Below are 27,629 nucleotides of genomic sequence, written 5' to 3' on the forward strand. Positions count from 1 at the left end.
AAATAATATAAGACAGAGTCTTATTTTCGGGGGAACACAGTATCTATCTATCTATCTATCTATCTATCTATCTATCTATCTATCTATCTATCTATTTATCATATCTACATCCATCCATCCATCCATCTTTCTCTCTCTCGCTCTCATATCTATCTATCTACATCCATCCATATCTGTCTCTCTCTATATCTATCTATCTATCTATCTATCTATCTATCTATCTATCTATCATCTATCTATCTATCTATCTATCATATCTATCTCCATCCATCCATCCATATCTATCTCTATCTATCTATCTATCTATCTTTCTATCTATCTATCTATCTATCCATCCATCCATCCATCCATCCATATCTATCTGTCTCTCTCTCTTTATCTATCTATCATATCTATCTCCATCCATCCATCCATCCATCCATCCATATCTCTATCTATCTATCTATCTATCTATCTATCTATCTATCTATCTATCTATCTATCTATCTATCTATCTATCCATCCATCCATCCATCCATCCATCCATCCATCCATCCATCCATATCTATCTGTCTCTCTCTCTTTATCTATCTATCTATCTATCTATCTATCTATCTATCTATCTATCTATCTATCTATCTATCTATCTATCTATCTATCTATCTATCTATCTATCCTATTTTCCCCAAAATAAGACATCCCCTGATAATAAGCCCAATCAGGTTTTGAGCTCATGGCAATAAGGCCAAGTGCTTATTTCAGGGTTCAAAATAATATAAGACAGGGTCTTATTTTCGGGGAAATGAAAGTCTGAAAGTCTAAAATAATGCACCTGCTAAACCAAACACCATTAAACAAGGTTTCCCACCCTTGAGGAAGGTAGGTGGACTTCAGTCCCCAGAATTCCCCAGCCAATTGCCTTAGAGGCCCTAAAGTTGGAAAAAAAACAACCAGTTGTACTAAACAACCAACATGCAAATCAGAGAAAGGGATGTTCCCACTGCCTCGATTTAGTCTGTCTCTGAAGAAACAAGAAGGGTAGCATCCCTCCTTACCTTGAGAAATTTATAAAGAAGGAAGGTGAACCAGTTGGTAAGCATCTTCTCCGCCACAGATTCGGTCCTAGAATGAAACGGAATGAGACCCCCTGCTCAAGCATAAAAGCAAACATTAGGACAGGGACGGTAGGCACCCTGGTGCGCTTATGCACGCCCCTTACAGACCTCTTAGGAATGGGGTGAGGTCAACAGTAGACAGACTAAGGTTAAAGTTTTGGGGGTTTGGGGAAGAAACCACAGAGTCAGGCAGTGCAGTCCAGGCATTGACAATTCTGTTACTAAGTTGTCTAATAATTTATAATTCTAAGTTGTCTAATAATTCATAATTAATGTATGTATTAAATTTATAATTAATTCACATATTAAGCGGATTTGAATTTATGCTTCAATTTTCAGGGCAGTCAGTTCAGATTCGGTCCCGCCCTCGACTTTTTCCATCCAAGACTCTGCTGTTTTCCTGAACCATCCATGGTGACTCTGGGCTGGAGAAAGACAACCCAACCCTGGGCAGTGTGGGACCCTCGGCCAGGCTTACCTCCGAAGTAATAACTTGGGGTGGTTTTTGCTCTCCAGGTTCTTGTCAATGAGGTCGGCCAGGAGCTGCTTGAGAACATCGGTGGCATATTCCAGCTTGCTCTGGAGCACAGTCATTATGAGGGAAGCCACGTTGCCACGGTCTCGCATGGAGAAGCTGCGTTGAGACTCCAGGGTGCGGATGAAGGAGAGAAGGAAGGCTTTGTTGTTGATGAGCTGGGCGAAAAACTTGAGACCTTTCTCCACCCGGTCTTGCCGATAACCAGGAACCTGTCCAAAACAGAAAGGATCCAGAGTAACACAGTTGAAAGGGACCGTAGAGGTCTTCTAATCCAACCCCCTGCTGTTGTGTCTGCACCTCCCCGAACCAGGCCCCCTGCCAGAAAGTGACTTGGAAAGTGAGGGGGAAGGGCCATCAGGACTTACCTCAGGAGCACCGGCTTCCCTGGCTCAGCTTCAGGAGCCAGAGGCAGGCCAGGTGGAGGAGATAACGAGGCCTCCGTCCCCTGATTCTTTCCCCCCCCAAGCCATGCCTCCAGACCCAGCTGATGGCAGTCAGGCCTGGCTGGACCCTAGGTTTCGTTGGCAGGAGAAGCAGGGGTGGGGCAGGCCTAGGAAGTGCTGAGTCATGGAGCCACACCCCACAGGATATAAAACCAGCGAGGGCTGCTATGCCTCTTCATAGCAGGCAAATCAACTGCTTAACTAGATCTGAAGTACTGTTTGTTCCTGGGTGACTCATCGGCATCAAGGGAGATAACAGAGTAACTTGGCAGATGCTCGCAAGTTTGCTGCCAGAGCTGATAGTGCCGGCTAATTAAGCCATCGCTCGGACGGAGGCGAGTGGGGACAGAACACCTGCTCAGACTGTCCCAACTCCTGATCGCCTCTTCTCTCTGGCAGCCCCTCAATTATTGGAAGACTGCTATTGTGTCGCCCCTGGTCCTTCTCTTCATTAGGCTAGGCATACCTAGTTCCCTTAGTAGTTGGGTCATGATGGAATAACAGAATAACAGAGTTGGAAGCAGAGGTGGGTTTCAGGAGTTTTTGACCAGTTCTGGAGAACCGGTAGCAGAGATTTTGAGTAGTTCGGAGAACCGGTAGTAAAAATTCTGACTGGCCCCGCCCCCATCTCTTCTCTGCCTTCCAAGTGCCAGCTGATCGAGAGGGAATGGAGATTTTACAGTATCCTTCCCTTGCCACGCCCACCAAGCCATGCCCACAGAACCAGTAGTAAAAAATTTTGAAACCCACCACTAATAATAATAATAATATCAGAGTTGGAAGGGACCTTGGAGGTCTTCTAGTCCAACCCCCTGCCCAGGCAAGAAACCCTACACCATTTCAGACAAACGGCTATCCAACATCTTCTTTAAAATTTCCAGTGTTGAATAGAATAGAATAGAATTTTTATTGGCCAAGTGTGATTGGACACACAAGGAATTTGTCTTGGTGCAGATGCTCTCAGTGTACATAAAAGAAAAGATACGTTCATCAAGGTACAACATTTACAACACAACAGTTGGAGCATTTACAACTTCTGCAGGCAAGTTGTTCAACTGATTAATTGTTCTCACTGTCAGGAAATTTCTCCTTAGTTCTAGGTTGCTTCTCTCCTTGATTAGTTTCCACTGGTTGGAAGGAACCTTGGAGGTCTTCTAGTCCAACCCCCTGCCCAGGCAGGAAACCCTACACCATTTCAGACAAACAGCTATCCAACATCTTCTTTAAAATGTCCAGTGTTGGAGCATTCACAACTTCTGGAGGCAAATTGTTCCACTGATTAATTGTTCTAACTGTCAGGAAATTTCTCCTTAGTTCTAGGTTGCTTCTCTCCTTGATTAGTTTCCACTGGTTGGAAGGGACCTTGGAGGTCTTCTAGACCAACCCCCTTATCAAACAGGAGACCATATATCATTCCAGACAAATGGGTCTTCTTAAAACCCTCCAGTGATGAGCACCCACAACTTCTAAAGTCAATCTGTTCCACTGATTCATTCTCCTCACGGTCAGGAAATTTCTCCTTAGTTCCAGGTTGCTTCTCTCCTTGAGTAGTTTCCACCCGTTGCTTCTTGTCCTGCCCTCAGGTGCTTTGGAGAATAGCTGGACCCCCAAATCTTCTTTGGGGCAGACCCTGAGATACTGGAAGACTGCTATCATGTCTCTCCTAGTCCTTCTTTTCATTAAACTAGCCATGCCCAGTTCCTGCCACCGTTCTTCATATTTTTTAGCCTCCAGTCCCCTAATCATCTTTGTTGCTCTTCTCTGCACTCTTTCTAGTGTTTCAACATCTTTTTTACATCATGGCGACCAAAACTGGATGCAGTCTTCCAAGTGCGGCCTTACCAAGGCCTTATAAAGTGGCACTAACACTTCACGTGATCTTGATTTTATCCCTCTGTTTATGCAGCCTAGGATTGCATTGGGTTTTTTAGCAGCTGCAGCAAACTGCTGGCTCATATTGAAGCGGTGGTCCACTAGAAAACATGCGGTCAACCTCTTCTCCAAAGCCTCTGAAGGCAGGACAAGAAACAATGAGACAATCTCTAATCAAAGAGAGATGCAACCTAGAACCAAGGAGAAATTTCCTGACAGTGAGAACAATTAACCAGTGGAACAACTTGCCTCCAGAAGTTGTGGGTGCTTCTTCATCACTGGAGGTTTTTAAGAAGAGACTGGACAACCGTTTGTCTGAAATGGTAATGGGTCTCCTGCTTCAGCAGGGGGTTGGACTAGAAGACCTCTAAGGTCCCTTCCAACACTTGTTGTTCTGTTCTATTCTATTCTATTCTATTCTATTCTATTCTATTCTATTCTATTCTATTCTATTTTTTCTATTCTAGTCTCTATTTATACCTCTAACTGAAATGTTCTCATCATCCTCAGAGCACACAAGCCCTACAACCAGGTCTCACTGGTAGATTGTTATTATTATACTTCATCACACAGTCTGCAAGATCTTCAGACTGGATTTGGACCAAACAAATCACCCAAACAAATCTATTTATTTGTTCTTCTTTGTTGTGTAATATGTGCCTTATCTGGTAACTGAGCAACCACAGGGCCTCTGGTGGCTCAGACTGCTAAGACAGTCTGTTATTAACAGCAGCTGCCTGCAATTACTGCAGGTTCAAGTCCCACCAGGCCCAAGGTTGACTCAGCCTTCCATCCTTTATAAGGTAGGTAAAATGAGGACCCAGATTGTTGGGGGCAATAAGTTGACTTTGTATATAATATACAAATGGATGAAGACTATTGCTTGACATAGTGTAAGCCGCCCTGAGTCTTCGGAGAAGAGTGGGATATAAATGCAAATTTAAAAAAAAACCTCCAATTTTCTAATATTATATACTTTCTTTTCAGTTTCTTTTCCATTTTAATCCAATCTATCATTTGGTAGTTGTACTTTTGCATTTATAATTTTCTTTCCTTCCCTCCGTCAACCCCCTTTTCTATTTACTCTGACGACATCTGGATTTCTAGGTCTTTTTTGTCATTTCCCTCATATACTTTCCCATAATTGACATTGTTTATCTATTTATCGTCTTTTAGTCGTATCTCTTTTCTAACCATACGTAGAACCTAGAAAGGGCCGCGGTGTGGCTCAGGCTGTAAGAAGCCTGTTATTAAAACACAGCTGCCTGCAATTACTGCAGGCTCGAATCCCACCAGGTCCAAGGTTGACTCAGCCTTCCATCCTTTATAAGGTAGGTAAAATGAGGACCCAGATTGTTGGGGGGGCAATAAGTTGACTTTGTAAATATACAAATAGAATGAGACTATTGCCTTACACACTGTAAGCCGCCCTGAGTCTTCGGAGAAGGGCGGGATATAAATGTAAATAAAAAAACAAAAACAAAAAACAAACCTTTCCCATGTCTTGAAATATACCGATTCCTCTTTATCTTTTATTCTCAAATTAGTCTGTTCATTTCTGCACAATCTACAATCTTTCTTATTACCTCACCTTCTGACGGTGAGGTAATAAGAAACTTTTCTCCATCTTCCAATTGTGCGCAAATACAATTCTTGCTGCTGCTATTAAATGTATAATTAAATATATTTCTTCTTTACTATATCTCTCTGACAAAATGCCCAATAAGAAAAGCTCTGGCTTAAATTCTATAGACTTTTGTAACATTTCCTTTAACCATGTCTGTACCCAGCTTTCTGGTTAGTTGGTTGGTTGGTTGGTTGGTGAGTTGGCTGGCTGGCTGGTTTTTAAGGCCTTCTGTTGTGCCTCGCTCGCTCCCCCCGCCGCAGCCGGGCCCCTCTTATCTCCTGCCGGACGCTCATAGTGCGGAAGAATGTCCTGGCATGCCTCCAGCCCCCAGCCCTGGCACCATGCCTGGACAGGCCGAGCAAGACGAATGGCCTGACGTGCCTCCAGCCCCCAGTCCTGGCACCATGCTCAGACAAACGGAGCAACTAAACCCCTCCCCCACAGCATGTGAGCCTGAAGAATGTGAATCCAGTCATGAGCTAAGATTACCAACAGCTGGAGGCTGGAGAGATCCTCGCTTCCGGAGAATAGAGAGGCGACGTCAGCAAAAGGAAGGGAGGGGCAGGCCTGGATAAGTGCTGAGTCATGGAGCCACACCCCATGGCCTATATAAAGGATCTGCTTTCTGGCATTCTTTGAGTTAGGCAAAGTCTAATCTGGATTGCTGAAGTCACATCCTGCTCTCCTGCCTGCCCTGAGAACTCTGACAGAACTTTGGCAAAGCTACAGAGGCTTTGCAGCCACGCTTGATACGGACTTCCCCGACCCGGCCGTCAGAGGAGGAGCGGGACACGACACCTTCCATGCGTCAGTTTCTTTTCCACGCCAAATTCTTACCTCCAGATCCCTGAGTACCGGATGGTCTTCAATGCCAGGGAAAAGGACCCTCATGGTATACATCCGGTAATCCAGAAACGGTATTCCTGCCCCATCCAAGTCGCTTGTCAGCTCATGGATATCCGTTTGGAGTTCTGCAAATGCTGCGATTGGGAGGAAGGGAGTGGAGTTTTTTTTTTTTGAAAGGAATGAACCATTCAAGGGATAATACAAGTGAACATTGACTTACAATAGTTCATTTCAGGGGTCTCCAACCTTGATCAACTTTAAGCCTGGCGGACTTCAACTCCCAGAATTTCCCAGCCAGCTTTGCTGGCTGGGGAATTCTGGGAGTTGAAGTCCGCCAGGCTTAAAGTTGACAAGGTTGGAGACCCCTGGTTCATTTAGTGACTGTTCAAAGTCACAACAGCCCTGAAAAAAAATGACTTCTATTTTTCACACTTACGTCCATTGAAGTGTCCTCATGGTCACGTGATCAAAATTCAGGGAGTCGGCAACTGACTCATATTTACGACGGTTTCCGTGTTCCTGGGGTCATGTGATCCCCTTTAGCGACCTTCTGACAAGCAAAGTCGATGAGGAAGCCAGATTCACTCAACAACCGTATTACTAAATTAACCTCTGCAACGATTCCCTTAACAAAATGTGGCAAAAGGTAGTGAAATGGGCCAAAAATTCACTTAACAAATGTCTCGCTTAGCAACCTAAGTTTCGGGCTCAATTTTGGTTGTACGTCAAGGACTACCTGAATTTTTAATGCAGGCAGAAGATCCAAGCGAGTGTATTGTATGGAGATCTGGCCAGAATTATCCAACTTATGACTGTATGACTATAACTTGTTGCTGGCAATCCTTATGATTTATATTGATATATTGACCATCAATTGTGTTGTAAATGTTGTACCTTGATGAAGGTATCTTTTCTTTTATGTACACTGAGAGCAGATGCACCAAGACAAATTCCTTGTGTGTCCAATCACACTTGGCCAATAAAAAATTCTATTCTTACTTATTTATTTTTTTTAACAAAAAAGAACAACAATACATAACATACATTGACATAAAACATATATTCCTTCTTTACATTAGCTTCGTTTCCTTATTCTTCTCATATTTACATCCTTATTCCCCCTCTCGTTTCATTTAATTACACTTTTCTTTTTTGTCCGGTTCTCTCATTTCTTTTTATCTTCTACCCTATCTATCCTTCTTACTTTTCATTTTCTTTCATACACTGCCATTTTATATACATGTACAGTATATATAAGCTTTTCACCATTTTTCACCATCTAGTATTTCTAGTCTCTAGCCAATTATACAATTTGTTCCATACTATGTAACATTCCGACTCTTCTTTTTCTTTTAACATTTTTGTTAGTTTATCCATCTCAGCACATTCCAAGTTTATGTTTATCACTTCCTCCTCCGTTGGCATATTCCCGTTTTTCCACTTCTGTGCGTATGCTATAGAATTATCCCACTTAATGAGTTCTTAAGTTGGATAATTCTGGCCAGATCTCCATACAATACACTCGCTTGGATCCTCTACCTGCATTAAAAATTCAGGTAGCCGTCGACGTACAACCAACAGCTTACTTAACCTAGGTCCTGAATGAACCGATTTTCTGAGTTCAGAGCCAACACTGCAAACTGTAAAAAAAAAAAAACCGGATTGGTTTGCAGAACATACTCAATGGAAAAATAACCTAAGCTTAGTGAGAACTATAATAAGTTACTTGGTAGATCTTTTTTTTAAAGGAAGAATGAACCATTCAAGGGATAATACAAGTGAACATTGACTTACAATAGTTCATTTCAGGGGTCTCAACCTTGATCAACTTTAAGCCTGGCGGACTTCAACCCCAGAATGCCCCAGCCAGCTTTGCTGGCTGGGGAATTCTGGGAGTTGAAGTCCGCCAGGCTTAAAGTTGACAAAGTTGGAGACCCCTGGTTCATTTAGTGACTGTTCAAAGTCACAACAGCCCTGAAAAAAAATGACTTCTATTTTTCACACTTACGTCCATTGAAGCGTCCTCATGGTCACGTGATCAAAATTCAGGGAGTCGGCAACTGACTCATATTTATGACGGTTTCCGTGTTCCTGGGGTCATGTGATCCCCTTTGGCGACCTTCTGACAAGCAAAGTCGATGAGGAAGCCAGATTCACTCAACAACCGTATTACTAAATTAACCTCTGCAACGATTCCCTTAACAACTGTGGCAAAAGGTCGTGAAATGGGCCAAAAATTCACTTAACAAATGTCTCGCTTAGCAACATAAGTTTCGGGCTCAATTTTGGTTGTACGTCAAGGACTACCTGAATTTTTAATGCAGGCAGAAGATCCAAGCGAGTGTATTGTATGGAGATCTGGCCAGAATTATCCAACTTATGACTGTATGACTATAACTTGTTGCTGGCAATCCTTATGATTTATATTGATATATTGACCATCAATTGTGTTGTAAATGTTGTACCTTGATGAACGTATCTTTTCTTTTATGTACACTGAGAGCAGATGCACCAAGACAAATTCCTTGTGTGTCCAATCACACTTGGCCAATAAAAAATTCTATTCTTACTTATTTATTTTTTTTAACAAAAAAGAACAACAATACATAACATACATTGACATAAAACATATATTCCTTCTTTACATTAGCTTCGTTTCCTTATTCTTCTCATATTTACATCCTTATTCCCCCTCTCGTTTCATTTAATTATACTTTTCTTTTTTGTCCCATTCTCTTTTTATCTTCTACCCTATCTATTCTTCCTACTTTTCATTTTCTTTCATACACTGCCATTTTATATACATGTACAGTATATATAAGCTTTTCACCATTTTTCACCATCTAGTATTTCTAGTCTCTAGCCAATTATACAATTTGTTCCATACTATGTAACATTCCGACTCTTCTTTTTCTTTTAACATTTTTGTTAGTTTATCCATCTCAGCACATTCCAAGTTTATGTTTATCACTTCCTCCTCCGTTGGCATATTCCCGTTTTTCCACTTCTGTGCGTATGCTATAGAATTATCCCACTTAATGAGTTCTTAAGTTGGATAATTCTGGCCAGATCTCCGTACAATACACTCGCTTGGATCCTCTACCTGCATTAAAAATTCAGGTAGCCGTCGACTTACAACCAACAGCTTACTTAACCTAGGTCCTGAATGAACCGATTTTCTGAGTTCAGAGCCAACACTGCAAACTGTAAAAAAAAAAAAAACCGGATTGGTTTGCAGAATATACTCAATGGAAAAATAACCTAAGCTTAGTGAGAACTATAATAAGTTACTTGGTAGATCTTTTTTTTTAATTTTTAATTTTATTTCATTCAAGACAAAATTAAAATACAAAGTACAAAGCAAATTTTTTTTTTGATCAGGTGAACTTGGGGATGCTGCAATGGTCGTAAGTGTGAAACCTGGCCATAAGTTCCTTTTTGCATTGTAACTTTGAATGGTCACTGAGTGAACTGTTGTCAGTCGAGGACTCCCTGTAAGAGGGGGATGAAGGAAGGAAAAGGGTGTGCCGAACATCCTAGAAGGGACCCTCCCCTAGTATCTTAAGCTGTACAGGAGGAGGGGGAAGAAAAGATCCTTCCACGCTTGCAAGATTCTGTTAACGCAGCGGTTCTCAACCTGTGGGTCGGGACCCCGTTGGGGGGTCGAATGACGATTTGCCAGGGGTTGCCTAAGACCATCGGAAATATGAGAAGTATACTTGCGAGTCGAAGAATCGCGCTCCAATGGTTGACTCCACAAGCCAGCTGCAGGCTCTTCAAATCGCTAGCCGAATTCGGCTTCAGGCGCGATGAATTAAAAAAGAGAGAAATCTTTGCTCTGATGTCTCCCTCTCAAGCCAGCTGCAATCACTCCCAATCGCTAGCCTAATCTGGCTTCAGGCGCCATAAACTTAATAGGGGAGGAGTCTCCGCTTTAATGCCTCCGTCCTCAAGGCAATCGCAAGCAATTCAGATCGCTAGCCAATACGGCTTCAGGTGCGATAAATTCAAAACGAAAATAATTTTATGGTTGGGGTCGCCACATCGTGGGGAATTATATTAAAGGGGTCGCAGCACTATAAAGGTTAAGAACCACTGTATTAACGTCTCCTTACAATAGAGTAGAATTAGTTCAACTGGGCGTGCTTCCTATCTGGACTACCTCGCAGGGGCCGTCAGCAATTCATCCAAAAGACTCGGTAATCCCTTTGGCTTGTAGTACCTTCCTTGCATTCCAAAGCCACCCTGGACTCCAGATTGTCCATTTGCATCTGCAGCCTCTTCAGCGTGAGATCGCTTTCCCGAGACTTCCGCTTGTAGGCGATCAGGACGGCCACGATGAAGATGATGAGCAGGCCGCCGGCCACCGCGATGCTGACAATGGCAGGCAGGCTAAGCGGGCTGTCGGAGGAGATGTTGACCATGCCCGGGGAGAATTCCATCCCTCCAACACGAGCCTGTGGAGAGAGCGAGTGTTGTGTCTGCAACCCCCCTGAGCCGGGCCTCCTGCCAGAAACTGACTTGGAAAGTGAGGGGGAAGGGCCATCAGGACTTACCTCAAGAGCACTGGCTTCCCTGGCTCAGCTCCAGGAGACAGAGGCAGGCCAGGTGGAAGAGATAATGAGGCCTCCATCCCCTGACTCTTTCCCCCCCCAGGCCACACCTCCAGACCCGGCTGATGGCAATCAGGCCTGGCTGGACCCTAGGTTTCATAGGCAGGAGAGGCGGAAACAACAGAAGCAAGGGTTGGGCAGGCCTAGGAAGTGCTGAGTCATGGGGCCACACCCCACAGGATATAAAGGCAGTGAGCACTGCTGTGTCTCTTCGCAGCCGGCAAATCAACTGATTAACTAAGAGCTGAAGTGACTCACTAGTGTCGAGGGAGATATCAGAGAACTTGGCAGACGTTCGCTATTCTGCTGCCAGAGCTGATAGTGCTGCCTAATTAAGACATCACTCGGACGGAGGTGAAGGAGGACAGAACAGCGAGGGACGAAGTCAGAGGTGGCATTCAGTGGTTCAGCCCGGTTTGGGCGAACTGGTAGTAGCGATCTACAGTTGGGCTTGACCCCGCCCTCCCGCCCCGGCGCTATGCTATTCCATTTATCCACGTTTTCAAGCTGTGCGCATGCATGCCAGCCGTGCATGGAGAAAAGCGCATGCGCAGAAGGCCGAACGCATGCGGGGTGGGGGTGCGTATGAGCATAGTGCGTGCTCACATTTTCAGTGCTGGGTGAACCAGTAGGTAAATTATGTGAATCCCACCTCTGGACTAAGTCAACCTTGGGCCCTTTAAAAGGTGTGGGACTTCAACTCCCAGAATTCCTTAGCCAGCAAATCACTCGATCTCATGGTCCATGCTGGCTGGGGGATTCTGGGAGTTGAAGTCCCACAGCTCTTAAAGGAGCCAAGATTGATGAGAAAGACTGCAGTAATCTAACTTTCTAAGTTCAAGACCCATTTCTAGTATTCACTTCTCCTGGTGAAAGATGAAGTCACCAGACCTCATGGTCTTCTCCTTGTGAAAGATGAAATCACACACACACAGACACACACACAAACCTGGACGAAAATGTGCTTTTCTCTTTTGCTCTTTTCAATTCACATTTTTTTGTTAAGTTTTGTTTGGTCTCTGCTAATTTTTTTCGTTGGGACTTTGCATTTTAATTTTCTGAATAAAATAAAAATTGAGAATGACGAAGACACTAGTCCTCATGGTCCATGCTGGCTGGGGAATCCTGGGAGTTGAAGTCCACACCTCTTAAAGGCATCAAAGTTGAGAAACACTGCACTAATCTCACTTGCTGAGCTCAAGTCCCACCTCTACATTCTTTTCTCCTTGTGAAAAGACAAAATCACTAGTCCTCAAGGTCCATGCTGGCTGGGGAACCCTGGGAGTTGACGTCTACACCTCTTAAAGGAACCGAGTTTGAGAAACACCACAGTAATCTTAACTTGCTAAGCTCAAGACCTACTTCTCGCATTCTCTACTTCTTTTGAAAGACAAAGTCACTAGATCTCATGGTTCAAGGGGTGATGGAAAGAACACAGGAACCTCCCAGTTGAAATTTGAGGAGCTAAAATATTAAGGCTATTAAAGCTGATATATTAGCCACACAGGAATGAATGAAGAATAATAAATTATGGGGGGGGAAAAGAGGATTTGTTGATTTGTTCTCTTTGCATGAGAACATCGGTCTCCAAGTTTCAAAGCACAATTGACTTTTTATTTCTTTTCCAGATAAGAACATCGCTTTTGCCCCATGACACGCCGGCGGTATTCCTTACCGTGACTTTATGCCGTCCTGTAAGATTTGGGGATTCGCACAACAGCTGGACATCGGAGACCGTAACTACGCAGGGTTTCTCCCCGATCAGCACGGTGTAATTCAGCTTAGCGTTTCCTCCCGCCACTGGCGGGGTTAAGTTCTTCCCCTAGGCCAAGAGAAACCACACGGGCACATGCAGTGGTGAAATCCAACTTTCGTTACTACAGGTTCTGTGGGCGTGGCTTGGTGGGCGTGGTGTGGCTTGGTGGGCGTGGCCTGGTGGGCGTGGGAGGGAAAGGATACTGCAAAATCCCCATTTCCACCCCACTCCAGGGGGAAGGATATTGCAAAATCCCCATTCCCACCTCACTCCTGGGGGAAGAATATTGCAAAATCTCCATTCCCACCTCACTCCTGGGGGAAGGATATTGCAAAGTCTCCATTCCTACCCCACTCCTGGGGGAAGGATATTGCAAAATCTCCATTCCCACCCCACTCCAGGGGAAAGGATATTGCAAAAGCTCAAGGACCACCTGTATTGCGTCACCCATACCTTCAAGATCAGAGGGGTTCCAGGTTTCAGTTCCAAAATTCCGGGGGGACTGAAGGCTTCAAAGACGGGGTTTGGGTAATAGGTGAAGTTGGTCTTGTTGAGGATCAGCAAGGAGAAGACATTGTCCAGGACAAAGCCGAATTCATCCGGCCGTTCGGCCACATCAGTCTGGTTACTAGGCTCCACTGTCAATGCTGGCGCCTGGCAGACCATTTCCGTCTCATTCTGAACTTCGCAGACCTGAAACGGAGAGCAAGGAAGAAGGTTGAGGAGCTGTCCCGTTCTTCCTGTCATCCAACGTTAGAAACGAGGGACGCATTTAATAATAATAATAATAATAATAATAATAATAATAATAATAATACTCAAACTGCATTATTATTATTATTATTATTATTATTATTATTATTATTATTATTATTATTATTATTATTATTATTATTTTTATACCGCCCTTCTCCCGAAGGACTCAGGGAGGTTCACAGCCAAGTAAAAACCAACAATAAATAAATACGATACAGATAAAACCAATGATTAAAAAACTTATTCAATTTGGCCCCAGTTAAAAATACATAAAACCATAAAACCCCATTAAAATTGAAAAAATAAATATTAAAAATTCTAAAAAATTCTATGCCAGTCCTGCGCAGAAGAATAGATACGTCTTCAGCTCACAGCGGAAGGTCCAAAGGTCAGGAAGTTTTCGAAGTCCTGGGGGAAGTTCGTTCCAGAGGATAGAAGCCCCCACAGAGAAGGCCCTTCCCCTGGGGGCCGCCAGCCGGCATTGTTTGGTTGATGGCACCCTGAGGAGTCCCTCCCTATGAGAGCGCACGGGTCGGTGGGAGGCAAACGGTAGCAGTAGGCGGTCCCGTAAATAACCCGGTCCTAAGCCATGGAGCGCTTTAAAGGTGGTAACCAACACCTTGAAGTGCACCCGGAAGACCACAGGCAGCCAGTGCAGCTTGCGCAGCCGTGTCTACCACAGGCACTGCAAAGAGGAGGGAATCTATTCCCAGATCGGCACAAATATTCAGAAGGAAGCTTTGGGCTGTAAGGACACAGGGACACCCTGAGGACACAGATAAACTCCCCAAGTGGCCTCAATGACCCTCTTAAAAAGGATGTCAATGACCAGTTGTCTGCAAGGAGCATCAATCCTTCCGTTCCCCAGCATCCAGTCAGAGCTGAAGAAGCTTCTTGGATGAGAAGCGAAACATCTTCAAAAGACTGAGTATCTCTACAGACTTTGGGCTGTAAGTGAAGACCTGGTCTTCCTTGGAGTAAATCACAATTCAAACAACACAGAGACAGTGTCAAAGATCACCTACAATGGAACATCTAGGAATATCCATAACTCTCTGAGATTCTCAGGCCTGGTGACATGACCAGGTCTTAACAGGATAGCAAGGTTGCAAAAGGACTTTGGAGGTCTTCTAGTCCAGGGGTCTCCAACCTTGTCAACTTGAAGACTTGTGGAATTCAACTCCCAGAATTCTGGGAATTGGTGTCCACAAGTCATCAAGTTGCCAAGGTTGGAGACCCCTGTTCTAGTCCACCCCGTCCTCTGTTCAAGAGGGAAATTCTATAATATTCTGGATGAATGGCTGTTCTTGAAGACCTCCAGCATTGGAGCACTCACAACTTCTGGAGGCAAGCCATTCTCACCATTAGGGGAATTCTCTTTAGTTCTAGATTGGATCTTCCCTTGATACATTTCCATACGTCTTGAGGGACTTCCGGGAGGATAACAGAGATAACATTGATCTCATTTGAGCGGGTGGTGGTGGGGGACAATCAACCTCCTACGTTTCCCATGTTCGGCCTTCGACTATCCTATTTTGCAGCTCAATCAACTCACATTGATGTGTTCTTTCCCACCGTACTTGGCCCGGATCTGAGGGTTCTGGATGAGATCCAGGTTGGTGCCCCAAACTGTAACAGGTGTATTTCCACTGATGGATAAATAAGAGGAAGAAGAAGAAGAAGAAGAAAGACAAAATTAGCAGGGACCTTGCAACTCACCTCCATAGATGTTTCTCAAGGTGAAGCTAGCAATGTCAAATTCAGAGGGCGAATCAATCTGTGTCTTTCCGTGAGACAAAATAAAAAAATGAAATTCTGAACAGGCACCGAAAATCTGTCTATTCTAAGCCTCGTCCATTGGTTTCCACAAGTAGAGTTAATTCAATAACTTCCAAACACTAACAATACTGTTGATTCATTCCTTCGTTCATAGATTCATGCATAGATTCATCATCATTCAGTCATTCCTTTATAGATTGATTGACATGACTGATTCATACAGAGTTATTGATTATTCATTCATAGATTCATGCATAGATTCATTCAGTCATTGATTCATTGACTGATTCGCTGATTGGCTTGATTGATTCACTCATAGATTCATTGACTGATTGTTCATTCAGTCATTCATAGATTCATGCATAGATTCATTCAGTCATTGATTCATTGACTGATTCACTGATTGGCTTGATTGATTCACTCATAGATTCATTGACTGATTGTTCATTCAGTCATTCATAGATTTATGCATAGATTCATTCAGTCATTCATTCATAGATTCATTGACTGCTTGACTGACGACCGATTCATTCAAAGATTCATTGATTCAGTCAGCCATTCATTCATAGATTAGTTGATTGATTAGTTAGTTGACTTCATTCATTCATTCATTCATTGATTATTCACATAGATTCATTGATTGATTGGTCATTGACTTCACTGACTGACTGACTGACTCATTCATTCATTCATTCATTCATTCTGGAGAACCGATAGCGGAAATTTTGAGTAGTTCGGAGAACCCGTAATAAAAATTCTGACCAGCCCCGCCCAATCTGTTCTCTGCCTCCCAAATCCCAGCTGATCAGGAGGAAATGGGGATTTTGCAGTATTCTTCCCCTGGATTGGGGAGGGAATGGAGATTTTACAGGATCCTTCCCCTGGAGTGGAGTAGGAATGGAGATTTTACAGTATCCTTCCCTTGCCATGCCCACCAAGCCACGCCCACCAAGCCATGCCACGCCCACCAAGCCACGCCCACAGAACCAGTAGTAGAATAAATTGAAAGCCACCACTGCTGTGTTTGTACCTACTTACAGTCTCTTATCTCTACCACGCTGGGAAGACCAGCATGGATCTTGTATATTTACCTTATGTGTTATTAGATATAAAAAGAAGTTTTGAATCCTACTGAATTGTCTGCTTGTGTGCGCTTCAACAAACTCTAGACAGAATTGAAACAGGGGGGCTCAGATATAGAATGAGGTTGGGTGTGGTTACAGCCCAATTGGCTAAGAAAGCAGGTGGGTGAAAACATTTAGTATTTGAGTCTTCCAGCTATGAATGTTTGTTTAGAGCAGGGGTCTGCAAACTTGGCTCTTTTAAAACTTGTGGACTTCAACTCCCAGAGTTCCTCAGCCCGCAAAGCTGGCTGAGGAACTCTGGGAGTTGAAGTCCACAAGTCTTAAAAGAGCCAAGTTTGCACACCCCTGGTTTAGAGCAACGTTTCTCCACCTCAGCAACTTTAAGATGGGGTGGGACTTCAACTCCCAGAATCCCCCAGCCGGCTATGGAGTCTGGGAGTAGAAGTCCATCCATTCTAAAACTGACAAAGCAGGAAAACGCTCGTTTAGAGGAAAGTTAAAGGTTCTTGAATTTTAATGAGTTGGTTTATTTATTTATTTTTATTTATTTATTTCGTCACAACATTATATATAAACACATATAATGAAAGAAAAACAATAGGACAGGAACGGTAGGCACTTTTGTGCACTTACGCACGCCCCTTACAGACCTCTTAGGAATGGGGTGAGGTCAACAGTAGACAGTTTTTGGTTGAAGATTTTGGGAGTTTGAGAAGAGACTACAGAGTCAGGTAGTGTGTTCCAAGCGTTAACAACTCTGTTACAAAAGTCATATTTTCTGCAATCAAGATTGAAGCGGTTGACATTAAGTTTGAATCTATTGTTTGCTCTTGTATTATTGGTGTTGAAGCTGAAGTCGTCTTTAACAGGAAGGACATTGCAATAGATGATTCAGTGTGTTAAACACAGCTCTTGTCGGAGTTGGTGGAGTTCTAAGTTTTCTAATCCCAGGATTTCAAGTCTGGAGGTTAAATTTCTCGGTAAGGAATGACGCTGCCCAATACAAATAAGTCCTCGAATTACAAGCGTTCCTTCAGCGACCGTTCAAAGTTACAACAGCCCTGAAAAAAAGTGACTGGCGACCGTTTTTCACACTTACAACCGTCGCAGCATGGCACACAATCAAAATTTGGATGCTTGGCAACTGGCATGTATTTACGATGGGTTGCTGTGCCCTGGGGTTGTGTGATCTTGGAAGTTTTTAAGAAGAGGATGGATAACCCTTTGTCTGAAATGGTACAAGGTTTCCTGCCTAAGCAGGGGGTTGGACTAGAAGACCTCCAAGGTCCCTTCCAACTCTGTTATTCTATTCTATCTTTTTCCGGTGAGTAAAATCAATAGGGAAGCCAGATTCACTTAACAACCAGGTTAACTAACATCCCCTGCAGTGGTTCACTTAACGACTGAGGCAAGACAGGTTGTAAAATGGGGCCAAACAAGTAGTGAAATCCCAATTTTTTTTTACTGCCGGTTCTGTGGGTGTAGCTTGGTGGGCGTGGTGTGGCTTCTTGGGTATGGCTTGGTGGGCGTGGCAGGGAAAGGATACCGCAAAATCTCCATTCCCATCAGAGAAGAGATACTGCAAAATCCCCATTCCCTCCCCACTCCTGGGGGAAAGATATTACAAAATCTCCATTCCCACCCCACTCCTGGGGGAAGGATACTGCAAAATCCCCATTCCCACCCCACTCTGGGGCCAGCCAGAGGTGGTATTTGCCAGTTCTCTGAATTACTCAAAATTTCCGCTACCGGTTCTCCGAACTGTTCAAAATTTCCGCTACCGGTTCTCCGAACTGTTCAAAATTTCCGCTACCGGTTCTCCGAACTGTTCAAAATTTCCGCTACCAGTTCTCCAGAACGTGTCAGAACCTGCTAGATTTCACCCTTGGGCCAAACGCACTTAAGACATGTCTCATTTGATGACAGAAATGTCGGGCTCACTGTGGTCGTAACTCGAGGACTACCTGTAAAATCAGGATGTTGCAAAGACAGTTAAAGAAAATGAAATTGGTTAGGGGCCCCGATAAAGAAGAGGCCATGATAGTAAAAGGATGTTCGGGGTTTGCTGAAGTCTGCAAAACTTTTAATTGATGGAAAATAAATGCAGCAAGACTTTTACCAAATTGGAAAATTCAGAGCAATCCTGCCTTTCAAGAGCAATTGCTCTCGGAGAAAAAAAAATACTCTTGTTTTTTTTAAAAACTGGAAAAAAAAACATAAATAGACCACAGACTTGAATTTATTCCGCTATAATCACCACAATCTGTCCTCTTAACAGCTGAAAGCTCCTTTAGATAGATTTTTTTTTTGAAATAAATGTATCCCTCAAATCTGTTAAACTAGGGGGAATGAAGATTTTTTTTTTTAACTCTTGAGATATAATTAGGCGTAGAAAAATGTGTGAATTTCAGTTTTATCTCCGTTTCTCATTTTCTCCTCATCTTACCTTCGCTCAATCCTGTATCATTTTGCACTATTTTTTTAGACACCTCCCAATCTCTCTCAAGTCATCTGCATTTTTATGCACATTTTCCTAATATATGCAGTTTTAAAAGCTGTTTCTACTTACAGAACGCTCCTTGTATGTTTTTTTTTTTAAAACTAATGCATGCCAGGGCTGGAACATATCTCTTCTCGGAATTTCACACCTCAGCTCAAACCCTCTCAAGACGCGTTTTAAAATGTGTACTTTGAAACCAAATTGGATCAAACCTGCCTATAAAAAAACTGGAAGCCCTTTTTAAATGCAAATTAATACAATAATGAGACCGAACAGACCTGGGGAATGAGCACCTGTAAAAATATCATGGGTTGGTGGTGGGGAAAAAGAGACTCTTCTATTCATATGTCCTCTGAGGACAGGGTGAGTTTCTATTCCAAGTTCCTAGAACTGGGCAGATACGTTGAAGTTCCTGTCACAGGCTGGTGTGTGAATCAGAGGTGGGTGTCAGTTTTGGAAGGCAATTTTCTTTCTTGTTTCTTAACTGCCACATATTTTAGCTGGGGAAGTTGGGAGGGGGTTGTTGTTGGAGCGGTAGAAAGTTTGTCATAACAACATTCCGTTTTCAAGGACATCCTGTGTCTAACGGAGACTGCCTGAAGATTGTATTCAATTGAGTGTGAAGAGTTGATTGAACAATGTGATGAACTTGTGGGGGTGGGGCAGGGCTGTGAACTGTCAACTGGGTATGGAAAACCTGGAAGCTTTCAGATTCAAGTTTTCCCAGCTGTGCCAACATGACATCTCTAATAAATTGGAACTTTGAGGAACTTCAAGCCTCAGAGCCTTATTTCGTTGGGGGTGTTCCTTGGAACCCTGACATTGGCATTCAGCCGGTTCTGATCGGTTCGCCCGAACCCACTCCAGCTCTATGCCATCCTGTTTAGGCATGTTTTTGAGGCCAGGCACATGCGCACCCGGTGAACTGGCGGTAACGAAATATGAAACTCACCACTGGTGTGAATCTACTAGCTTGGAATTAAAAGAGTTTGGTGAACTAGTGAAAGCAACAAGGCTAGAAACTGGAAGGTCATGAGTTCTGGTCCTGGATTGAGCCCGAAACCAGTTGGAGTGATTATGCACCAGTCCTTCTCTCTCAACCACTAAGAAAGAAGGGCAGGGCAAACTGTTTCTGAAAATGTTGCCATGAAAATTGTGAAGATTTAACTCTTGGCCAAATGGACAGTATGGAGGAGGAGGAAGAGAAAGAGAAGAAGAGAGAAAAGGAGGTGAAGGAGAAGGAAAAGAAGGAAAAGGAGGTGAAGGAGGAGCTAGAAGTGGAGAAGGAGATGAGGGAGATGGAGGAGAAGGAAGAGGAGGAGAAATAGGAGAAGAAGAAAGGAGGAGAAAGGAGAAGGAGAAAAAGAAGGAGAAGAAAGAGAAGGTGGAAGAAGAGGAGGGAAGGAGGAGAAAGAGTGAAGCAGAAGGAGATGAAAGAGATGGAGAAGGAGAAAGGAGGTGAAGAGAAGAAGAAAGGAAGTGAAAGGAGGAGAAAGGAGAAAGAGAAAGGAGAAGGAGAAGAAGAAGGAGAAGAAGGAGGAGGTGGAGGTGGAAATGGAAGTGGAGGAGGATGGGAAGGAGGAGAAGGAGTGAAGGAGAAGGAGATGAAAGAAATGGAGGAGAAGGAGAAAGGAGGTGAAAGAGAAGAAGAAAGGAGGTGAAAGAGAAGGAGGAGAAGGAAGGAGAAGAGAAAGGAGAAAGAGAGAAGGAGAAGGAGAAGAAGGAGAAGAAGGAGGAGGTGGAGGTGGAAGTGGAGGAGGATGGGAAGGAGGAGAAGGAGTGAAGGAGAAGGAGATGAAAGAAATGGAGGAGAAGGAGAAAGGAGGTGAAAGAGAAGAAGAAAGGAGGTGAAAAGAGAAGGAGAAAGGAGAAAGAGAAAGGAGAAGGAGAAAGAGAAAGAGAAAGAGAAGGAGAAGAAGGTGGAGGTGGAGGAGAAGGAGGAGGAGAAGTGGAAGGAGAAGAAGGAGTGAAGGAGAAGGAGACGAAAGAGATGGAGGAGAAAGAGAAAAGAGGTGAAAGAGAAGGAGGAGTTGGAGATGCAGGTGGAGGTGGAGGAGAAGGAGGTGATTGAAAGAAGATGCTGGCTGAGGAATTCTGAAAGTTGAAGTCCACCCATCTTAAAGTCACCAAAGTTGAGAAACCCTAAGCAAGGAGCCGACTTTGGCTTCTGAGTGGGCTTCCTCTGGGCCACCATTTCCAACAAATGAAACTAATGTCATTGAGGTGAAGAGCTTTCATCTGGAATTCATGATGATCTCAAGGTTGACTCAGCCTTCCGTCCTTCCGAGGTGGGTAAAATGAGGACCCAGATTGTTGGGGGACAATATGCTGACTCTGTCAACCGCTTAGAGAGGGCTGTAAAAGCACTGGGAAGCGGGCTATAAGTCTAAGCGCTATCGCTATCGCTAGGATCTGAAATAAATGGGATAAACACCATTCTCCACAACCTAGTTAGCGTCCTTCACCTCTCCCGCCCTTCTTTTCTTGAAATATTTCTCAACCGCCCCCCACCCCACTCCACCGTGAGACACGTCCCCATTAAGGACCATCCTTCCTCGTGTCCTCGTTACCTGACAATGCTCCACTCGGGTTCGATTCTCAAAATGGTTGGATCCTCCACGTATTTAAACTTCAGCTCCTTGTGCATTTTAGCCTTCTCCAGCTCCTTGCGCAGCACGGCCTTGTCCACCTTCACGGTTACGTCCACCATGTTCTTCTCCAAGACGTTTCCAAAAGCTGTGGTGTTGCAAATAATGTATTCGGCCGTCCTCCTGTCAGGGCAAGGAAAGGCGTTAAACCGGCTTTAGAAATGTCGGAAAGCCTGTGGAGATTCTCAGTCACCCAGGTCAAGGTTGTTCCAAAGGTGCTTTTTTTCAAAAGGCAACTGGACTCTCTTAGTTTTGCCTTGAAGACATTTCGCTTCTCATCCAAGAAGCTTCTTCAGTTCTGACTGAATGGTGGAGAACGGAAGGATTTATATTCGTTACAGTCGTCTGGTCATTAGTACTCTCTTTGAGAGGCATTGAGGTCACTTGGAGGTCAATCTAGGCCCTTTTTTTGAAGACGGCAAAGTCCACATTCTGGACAGAGTGGCAGTGGTGGGATTCAGCCAGTTCGGGCGAACCGGTAGTTAAATTGCTGGCTGGCCCTGCCCCTTCCTGCCCCGCCTCTTCCAGGAGTCCCTACACGCCACATTTTGGCTCCCAGTTAAGTGCAGGGAGGCCTCCTAGGCCCAAAACGGAGGGCAGGGGGGTGGCACTAGCCCCCCGCACCTTGTTTTCTCTCCCAGGAGGCTTCAGGGTGACCACCTAGGCCCAAAGTGGTGGGTGGGGTGCGGTGCATCCCCTCACAGCCTGTTTTTGCTCCTGGGTGTGTGTGCAGGAGGCCGAGTGCTGCCCGTCACAGCCTCTGGCCATGCCCACCGAGCCATGCCCACAGAACCAGTAGTAAAAAAAGTTGAATCCCACCACTGCAGAGAGGCCCAATGGTTTGAAAGAAGGGTCAAAGAGGCCATCTACATTAAGACTGAACAGTCCTCCCACAACAGAGGGAAATGGATAGGACAGTGATGGCTAACCATTTTCCGGACTGAGTGGCCAAAGTGCACGTGTGAATGTGTGCATGAGCACATGCACGCCCGAATCCCCCAAAATGCAATGCGTGTGCAGCCCCCGTGCATATGCCCTGCCCCCTTTGCATGCGTGGCAGAGACCTGAAGACAACTTGGCCAGCGGAAGGCGTGCATATGCACGGTGGAGCTGAACTGGGGCGACAGCTTGTGTCGCCCCAGTGCTGCGTGACACCTCTGGCACATGTGCCATCGATTCGCCATCACGGGGAGAGGACAACTCTTGTCTCCTGTCCTTTCAGCAGCTCCAAGAAACTTCTACACCCATTTGCACTATTCAGATGACCCAGAGGACACAGATCAACCTCCAAGTGGCCTCCACGACTCTCAAGAAGAGAGTCAAGCAACTGCATCCACCGAAGCTCTGCGCAGCCCCACTGTTGTGACTCCGGCCCTCGAACCTGTTCTCATGGAGGAGAGTGACTCGGGAAGTGAGGGAGAAGAGCCAGCAAGGCCTCCCTCGCCAGGACCTTCCTTGCTGGCACCACCCCAAGTTCCAGCTGCAGGCCAGGAGGAGGAGCTGACAAGGCCTCCCTCTCCCGCACCCTCCTCCTCCCTGGCAATGCCTCAAGTCCCAGCTGCTGACGATCAATCCTGGATTGATCCGAGGCAGCGACAAAAAGATAAGCGTGCGCAGCAGAGGAAAAGGTGTGGCAGGCTCAGAGATCGCTGAGTCACTGAGCCACACCCCATAGGGTATAAAAGTGGGTGGAGCTGCCATGTGGCCCTTGTGACGGACAAAAAAACTACCAAGGGTGCACTGCAGCTTGGTTGTTGGAGGGTTAAAGGACTTTTGTCAGTGAGTTTTGGCAACGGATCTTGGATACGAGATAACGGACTCCGAACTTGGCAAGCCTTTGCACGGTCACTGCCAAGTATTTCCTCAATTGAAGAAAATCAGGTCTGTAGCAAATAAAAAGACTGGGAGACACGGGTCTTTGCATTTGCTCTGTGAAGTGGGGTGGGGGACATAACACCCACATTTGATGCAGGTGGAACGCCTGGGGAGAATACAAATCCAGGAGACAACCAGAACGGTCCGCAGTCCGCAAACCACACAGTCTGCAAGATGGCAGGTGTTGCAATGTCACACTGGCCTTCCTGCAGATTTTGACAACCCCCTGTGGCTGCCACACACACACACACACACACACGGCCCCCAGCGAAGGCTTCCTCCCAAATGTCAATAATGTAGTTGACCCAGGGGATACTTTATGGAGCTTCTCCGAACATCTTCCTTGGTTTTTTTTTTCTTTTTTTGCAGGTGACATCAAGGCTTTGCCCACCAACATAGAAATAGCAAAAATCGGACAAGATGACGCCAGAAATTAAGGAAAGGGAAGAGTCGGAATACTACAAAGTGTGGAATAAATTATACGATTGGTTAGAAAAAAGAAATCAAAATAATAAATGGGAATGTTAACCTAATTAAGTTAAAATCAGGAAGTATAAACCATTGAATTGTGTTAACCGGATAAGGACGGATTGGTAAATAGATACCAATGTAAATATAAGCATGTAGAAGAACGACTGAATAAGAACAGAGTATGTATATTTATGCCGATACGGCAAGCTGTAAAATATGTAATGTTATGACCGTTATGTGTTTTTAATGTGTGTTTGTTTTTTTGTTGTACTTTTTTTTATTTTGTTTTTAAAAGTTAAAAGTTTAATAAAAATTATTAAAAAAAAAAAAGAAATAGCAAAAATCAGGAGTCTGCTCGTATTTTCCCTCTCCCCCCCTAACAATTTTTTTTTTAAAAAAAATTGCTTAAGCTTTTGGGAGCTGCAATGGCTTCACTGGAGTCCTCACTTAGTGACCGGTTGCTTAGTCATCATCTTCTTTTAATGACCCCTATAATCCCTTGCGGGGTGGAGTGGGCAACTGAATGGAGCTGAGTGTTTTACTGGCCGGATGCTCTTCCTGTTGCCAGTGCGGAGTTTTGTTCAGCAAAAAAAAAAAATCTCATTGTGCCCAGAGAGAGAAATATCTGCCTCTACCTAGGATCGAACTCACACTCTCCTGATTGTGAGGTGAGAGCTCCGCCTCTAGGCCACCGCACCACTCGAGCAGTTACTTAGTGACCGTCCAAAACTACAATAGACCCCAAAACTACAATATGACCCAGTTCCAGAGTTCTGATGGCTGCACATACCTCCAGGGATACATGATCGTATCTCAGGTGCTTTGCAACTAGCTCCACTTTACGGCCAGTTGCAATGTTTTTTTGCCGGTTTCTAGACTTTTTAACCGGTTATTGGCCAAGAAACGCCCATGGCAATAAATCGATTGGCTTAGGGACCATGTCGTTGGCTTTACAACAGCTGTAGAAAAAGTCGTACCACTGGGCCTGGTTAGGTGAGGGCCTCAGTTTAACAACAACGCCAGAATCGGGGAGAACCGTTTCCAAATAAAGCAGTTTTTGTGCAGCTAGTCCTCAGACTTACGACTGTTATGGAGCCTGAAATTTTCATCGTAAATCATGACGGTTGTAACCCGAGGCATGCAACCGTCATGACTTAGGATGGATATTTGGGGCTCAGTTGCAGTCGTACGTCTTGGCGTAAAATGCGTTATTTGGAAATGGTGCTTCCCGGATTCCTGAATTTTGCTACTTTGGAAAAGTACCGTATTTTTCGGAGTATAAGATGCACTGGAGTGTAAGATGCACCTTAGTTTTTGGGGAGGAAAATAAGAAAAAAGCTGATTGGCAGGTGGATCGGTCTCCCGGAATATGCCCCCCAATCAAGTGTTCCCAGAGGTGAATTTTAGCAACTGGTTCCTTGGTTGTGAGCTCTGTGCCTTTTTTTTCTGCCTCTGAAACTCCGTTTCAGAAAAAAACTTTTTTTTTTGCCTCTGAAAGCCTCTAAACCAGAACTTCAGAAAAAAAGCCTCTGAAGCTCTGTTTGGGGGCTTCTTTTCTGAAGCTCTGTTTGGGGGCTTCTTTTCTGAAGCTCTGTTTGGGGGCTTCTTTTCTGAAGCTCTGTTTGGGGGCTTCTTTTCTGAAGCTCTGTTTGGGGGCTTCTTTTCTGAACCTCTGTTTGGAAGCTTCTTTTCTGAAGCTCTGTTTGGGGGCTTCTTTTCTGAAGCTCTGTTTGGGAGCTGCTTTTCTGAACCTCTGTTTGGAAGCTTCTTTTCTGAAGCTCTGTTTGGGCCTTTTTTTCTGAAGCTCTGTTTGGGGGCTTCTTTTCTGAAGCTCTGTTTGGGGGCTGCTTTTCTGAACCTCTGTTTGGAAGCTTCTTTTCTGAAGCTCTGTTTGGGGGCTTTTTTTCTAAGTTTCTGTTTGGGCCTTTTTTTCTGAAGCTCTGTTTGGGGGCTTTTTTTCTAAGTTCCGTATAAGTCACTTTTCTCAGTGTCATTGTCCACTCAAACAGTCAAATATCAAAGAAACTTACCGGTGGAAAAGGCAAGGATATTCTCCGAACATTACGGAAACGTTGCTTCCTGCATTCAGGTTTTTGCCCGTGATCGTGACTTGGGTACCACCTGATATTGGTCCTTGCTTTGGCTTGAGGTCAGAAAGAGACAGCATCTAAAAAAAAAAAAAAATAGGAAAGGGAAGAAGAAAGTGAAATTGAATGGAATAGCAATACTCTGAAAGGGTGACAGCAGGGCCTGATGAAAATAAAAGACCAGCGGCTGTTCATTCAAGGGACGACCGAGCGGAGTTAGCATCCTTGGAAAGCTTTTTTTAAAAATAACACTGGACTGTGTCTTAGTTACCTGTTAAGAGTTATCTTGAAGTAAGATAGGTACTATCCAGTACTGGGATTCAAATCCTGTCGCTACCGGTTTACTCGTGGGTATGTGTGCGCTTCCACACGCACATGACACTTCTGCGCATGTGCAGAGACTTCTGGGCAAATGGGTGGAGCTTCCTGACACCACCACTGGTTCACCTGACCCAGGGCAAACCGGTGGCAACCCACCCACTGGTACTATCAGAGTTTGTTGCAGCACACACAATCAGACACAACTAAATAATTCTGCAGGATTCATCTACATAAGAAACTTCCATACTGCAGAATTCAGCATACAATATAGAATAGAATAGAATAGAATAGAATAGAATTGAATTGAATTGAATTGAATTGAATTGAATTTTTATTGGCCAAGTGTGATTGGACACACAAGGAATTTGTCTTGGTGCATATGCTCTTAGAGTACATAAAAGAAAAAGTTACGTTCATCAAGAATTCTAAGGTACAATACTTAATGATAGTCATAGGGTACAAATAAGCAATCATATATATAGAATAGAATAGAATAGAATAGAATAGAATAGAATAGAATAGAATAGAATTTTTATTGGCCAAGTGTGATTGGACACACAAGGAATTTGTCTTGGTGCATATGCTTTTAGTGTAAATAAAAGAAAAGATACCTTCATCAAGGTACAGCACTTACAAGACTTAATGATATCAGGAACATGGAAGCAATATTCATAGAAGCGAGTCATTACAGAGGTAGAGAGATACTGAGGCTAATATATTGTACAGAGGCACCAAATTTACAGAGGCCAGACCAACTCTTATATACATGTCAGCAAGTCTAAGCCACGCCCAGGTTCCAAACCGTCTCTTATGGCCCCATACAAACAAATACTATGTTTCAGTTTCCAAACAGTCCCCATTGGCTAAAATCGATAAAATCGATATACGATAAAAGCGTTCAGCTTCGGGATGGTCTAGATCAAAATTGGGTGGATCCAGGTGAGATGTCAGAGAGTTGTCTTGTTGAGACTGTTTGGGATGAGTTTGACCCTGTGGCTCCCGAGGACATGGACAGGTTACTGGGGAGGTTGAATGCCACCACATGTTTACTGGACCGTGCCCCATAGTGACTGTGGATGCCGGCACCCCGGTACAGTCAGCTGCAGCCGCGGCTGACTGTTGGAGACGAGTTGGAGACGAGTCATTGGCCCCAATGGAGAGGGTGCGCAACTTGGGTGTTCTCCTGGATGGACGGTTGTCTTTTGAAGACCATTTGACGGCCGTCTCCAGGAGAGCTTTTTACCAGGTTTGCCTGGTTCGCCAGTTGCGCCCCTTTCTAGATCGGGATGCCCTATGCGCGGTCACTCATGCTCTCGTG

At 44.3% G+C, this 27,629-nt stretch overlaps 1 protein-coding gene across 1 annotated transcript in view; it reads right to left on the reverse strand.

Moving 5' to 3' along the window:
• PLXNA4 (plexin A4) overlaps positions 1-27,629 on the reverse strand; it is a 703,335-nt gene that overhangs the window by 77,639 nt on the left and 598,067 nt on the right. Inside the window, exons 16-24 of the mRNA XM_058190650.1 lie at positions 25,934-26,070; positions 21,480-21,680; positions 15,101-15,194; positions 13,243-13,482; positions 12,709-12,855; positions 10,643-10,877; positions 6,412-6,554; positions 1,573-1,841; positions 1,035-1,101 (exon numbers count right to left, since the gene is read on the reverse strand). Coding sequence (XP_058046633.1) covers positions 1,035-1,101; positions 1,573-1,841; positions 6,412-6,554; positions 10,643-10,877; positions 12,709-12,855; positions 13,243-13,482; positions 15,101-15,194; positions 21,480-21,680; positions 25,934-26,070 — 1,533 coding nt within the window. The remainder of the gene's footprint in view (positions 1-1,034; positions 1,102-1,572; positions 1,842-6,411; positions 6,555-10,642; positions 10,878-12,708; positions 12,856-13,242; positions 13,483-15,100; positions 15,195-21,479; positions 21,681-25,933; positions 26,071-27,629) is intronic.

The sequence above is a fragment of the Ahaetulla prasina genome, chromosome 7, assembly GCF_028640845.1.
Source record: "Ahaetulla prasina isolate Xishuangbanna chromosome 7, ASM2864084v1, whole genome shotgun sequence".
NCBI lineage: Eukaryota > Metazoa > Chordata > Lepidosauria > Squamata > Colubridae > Ahaetulla > Ahaetulla prasina.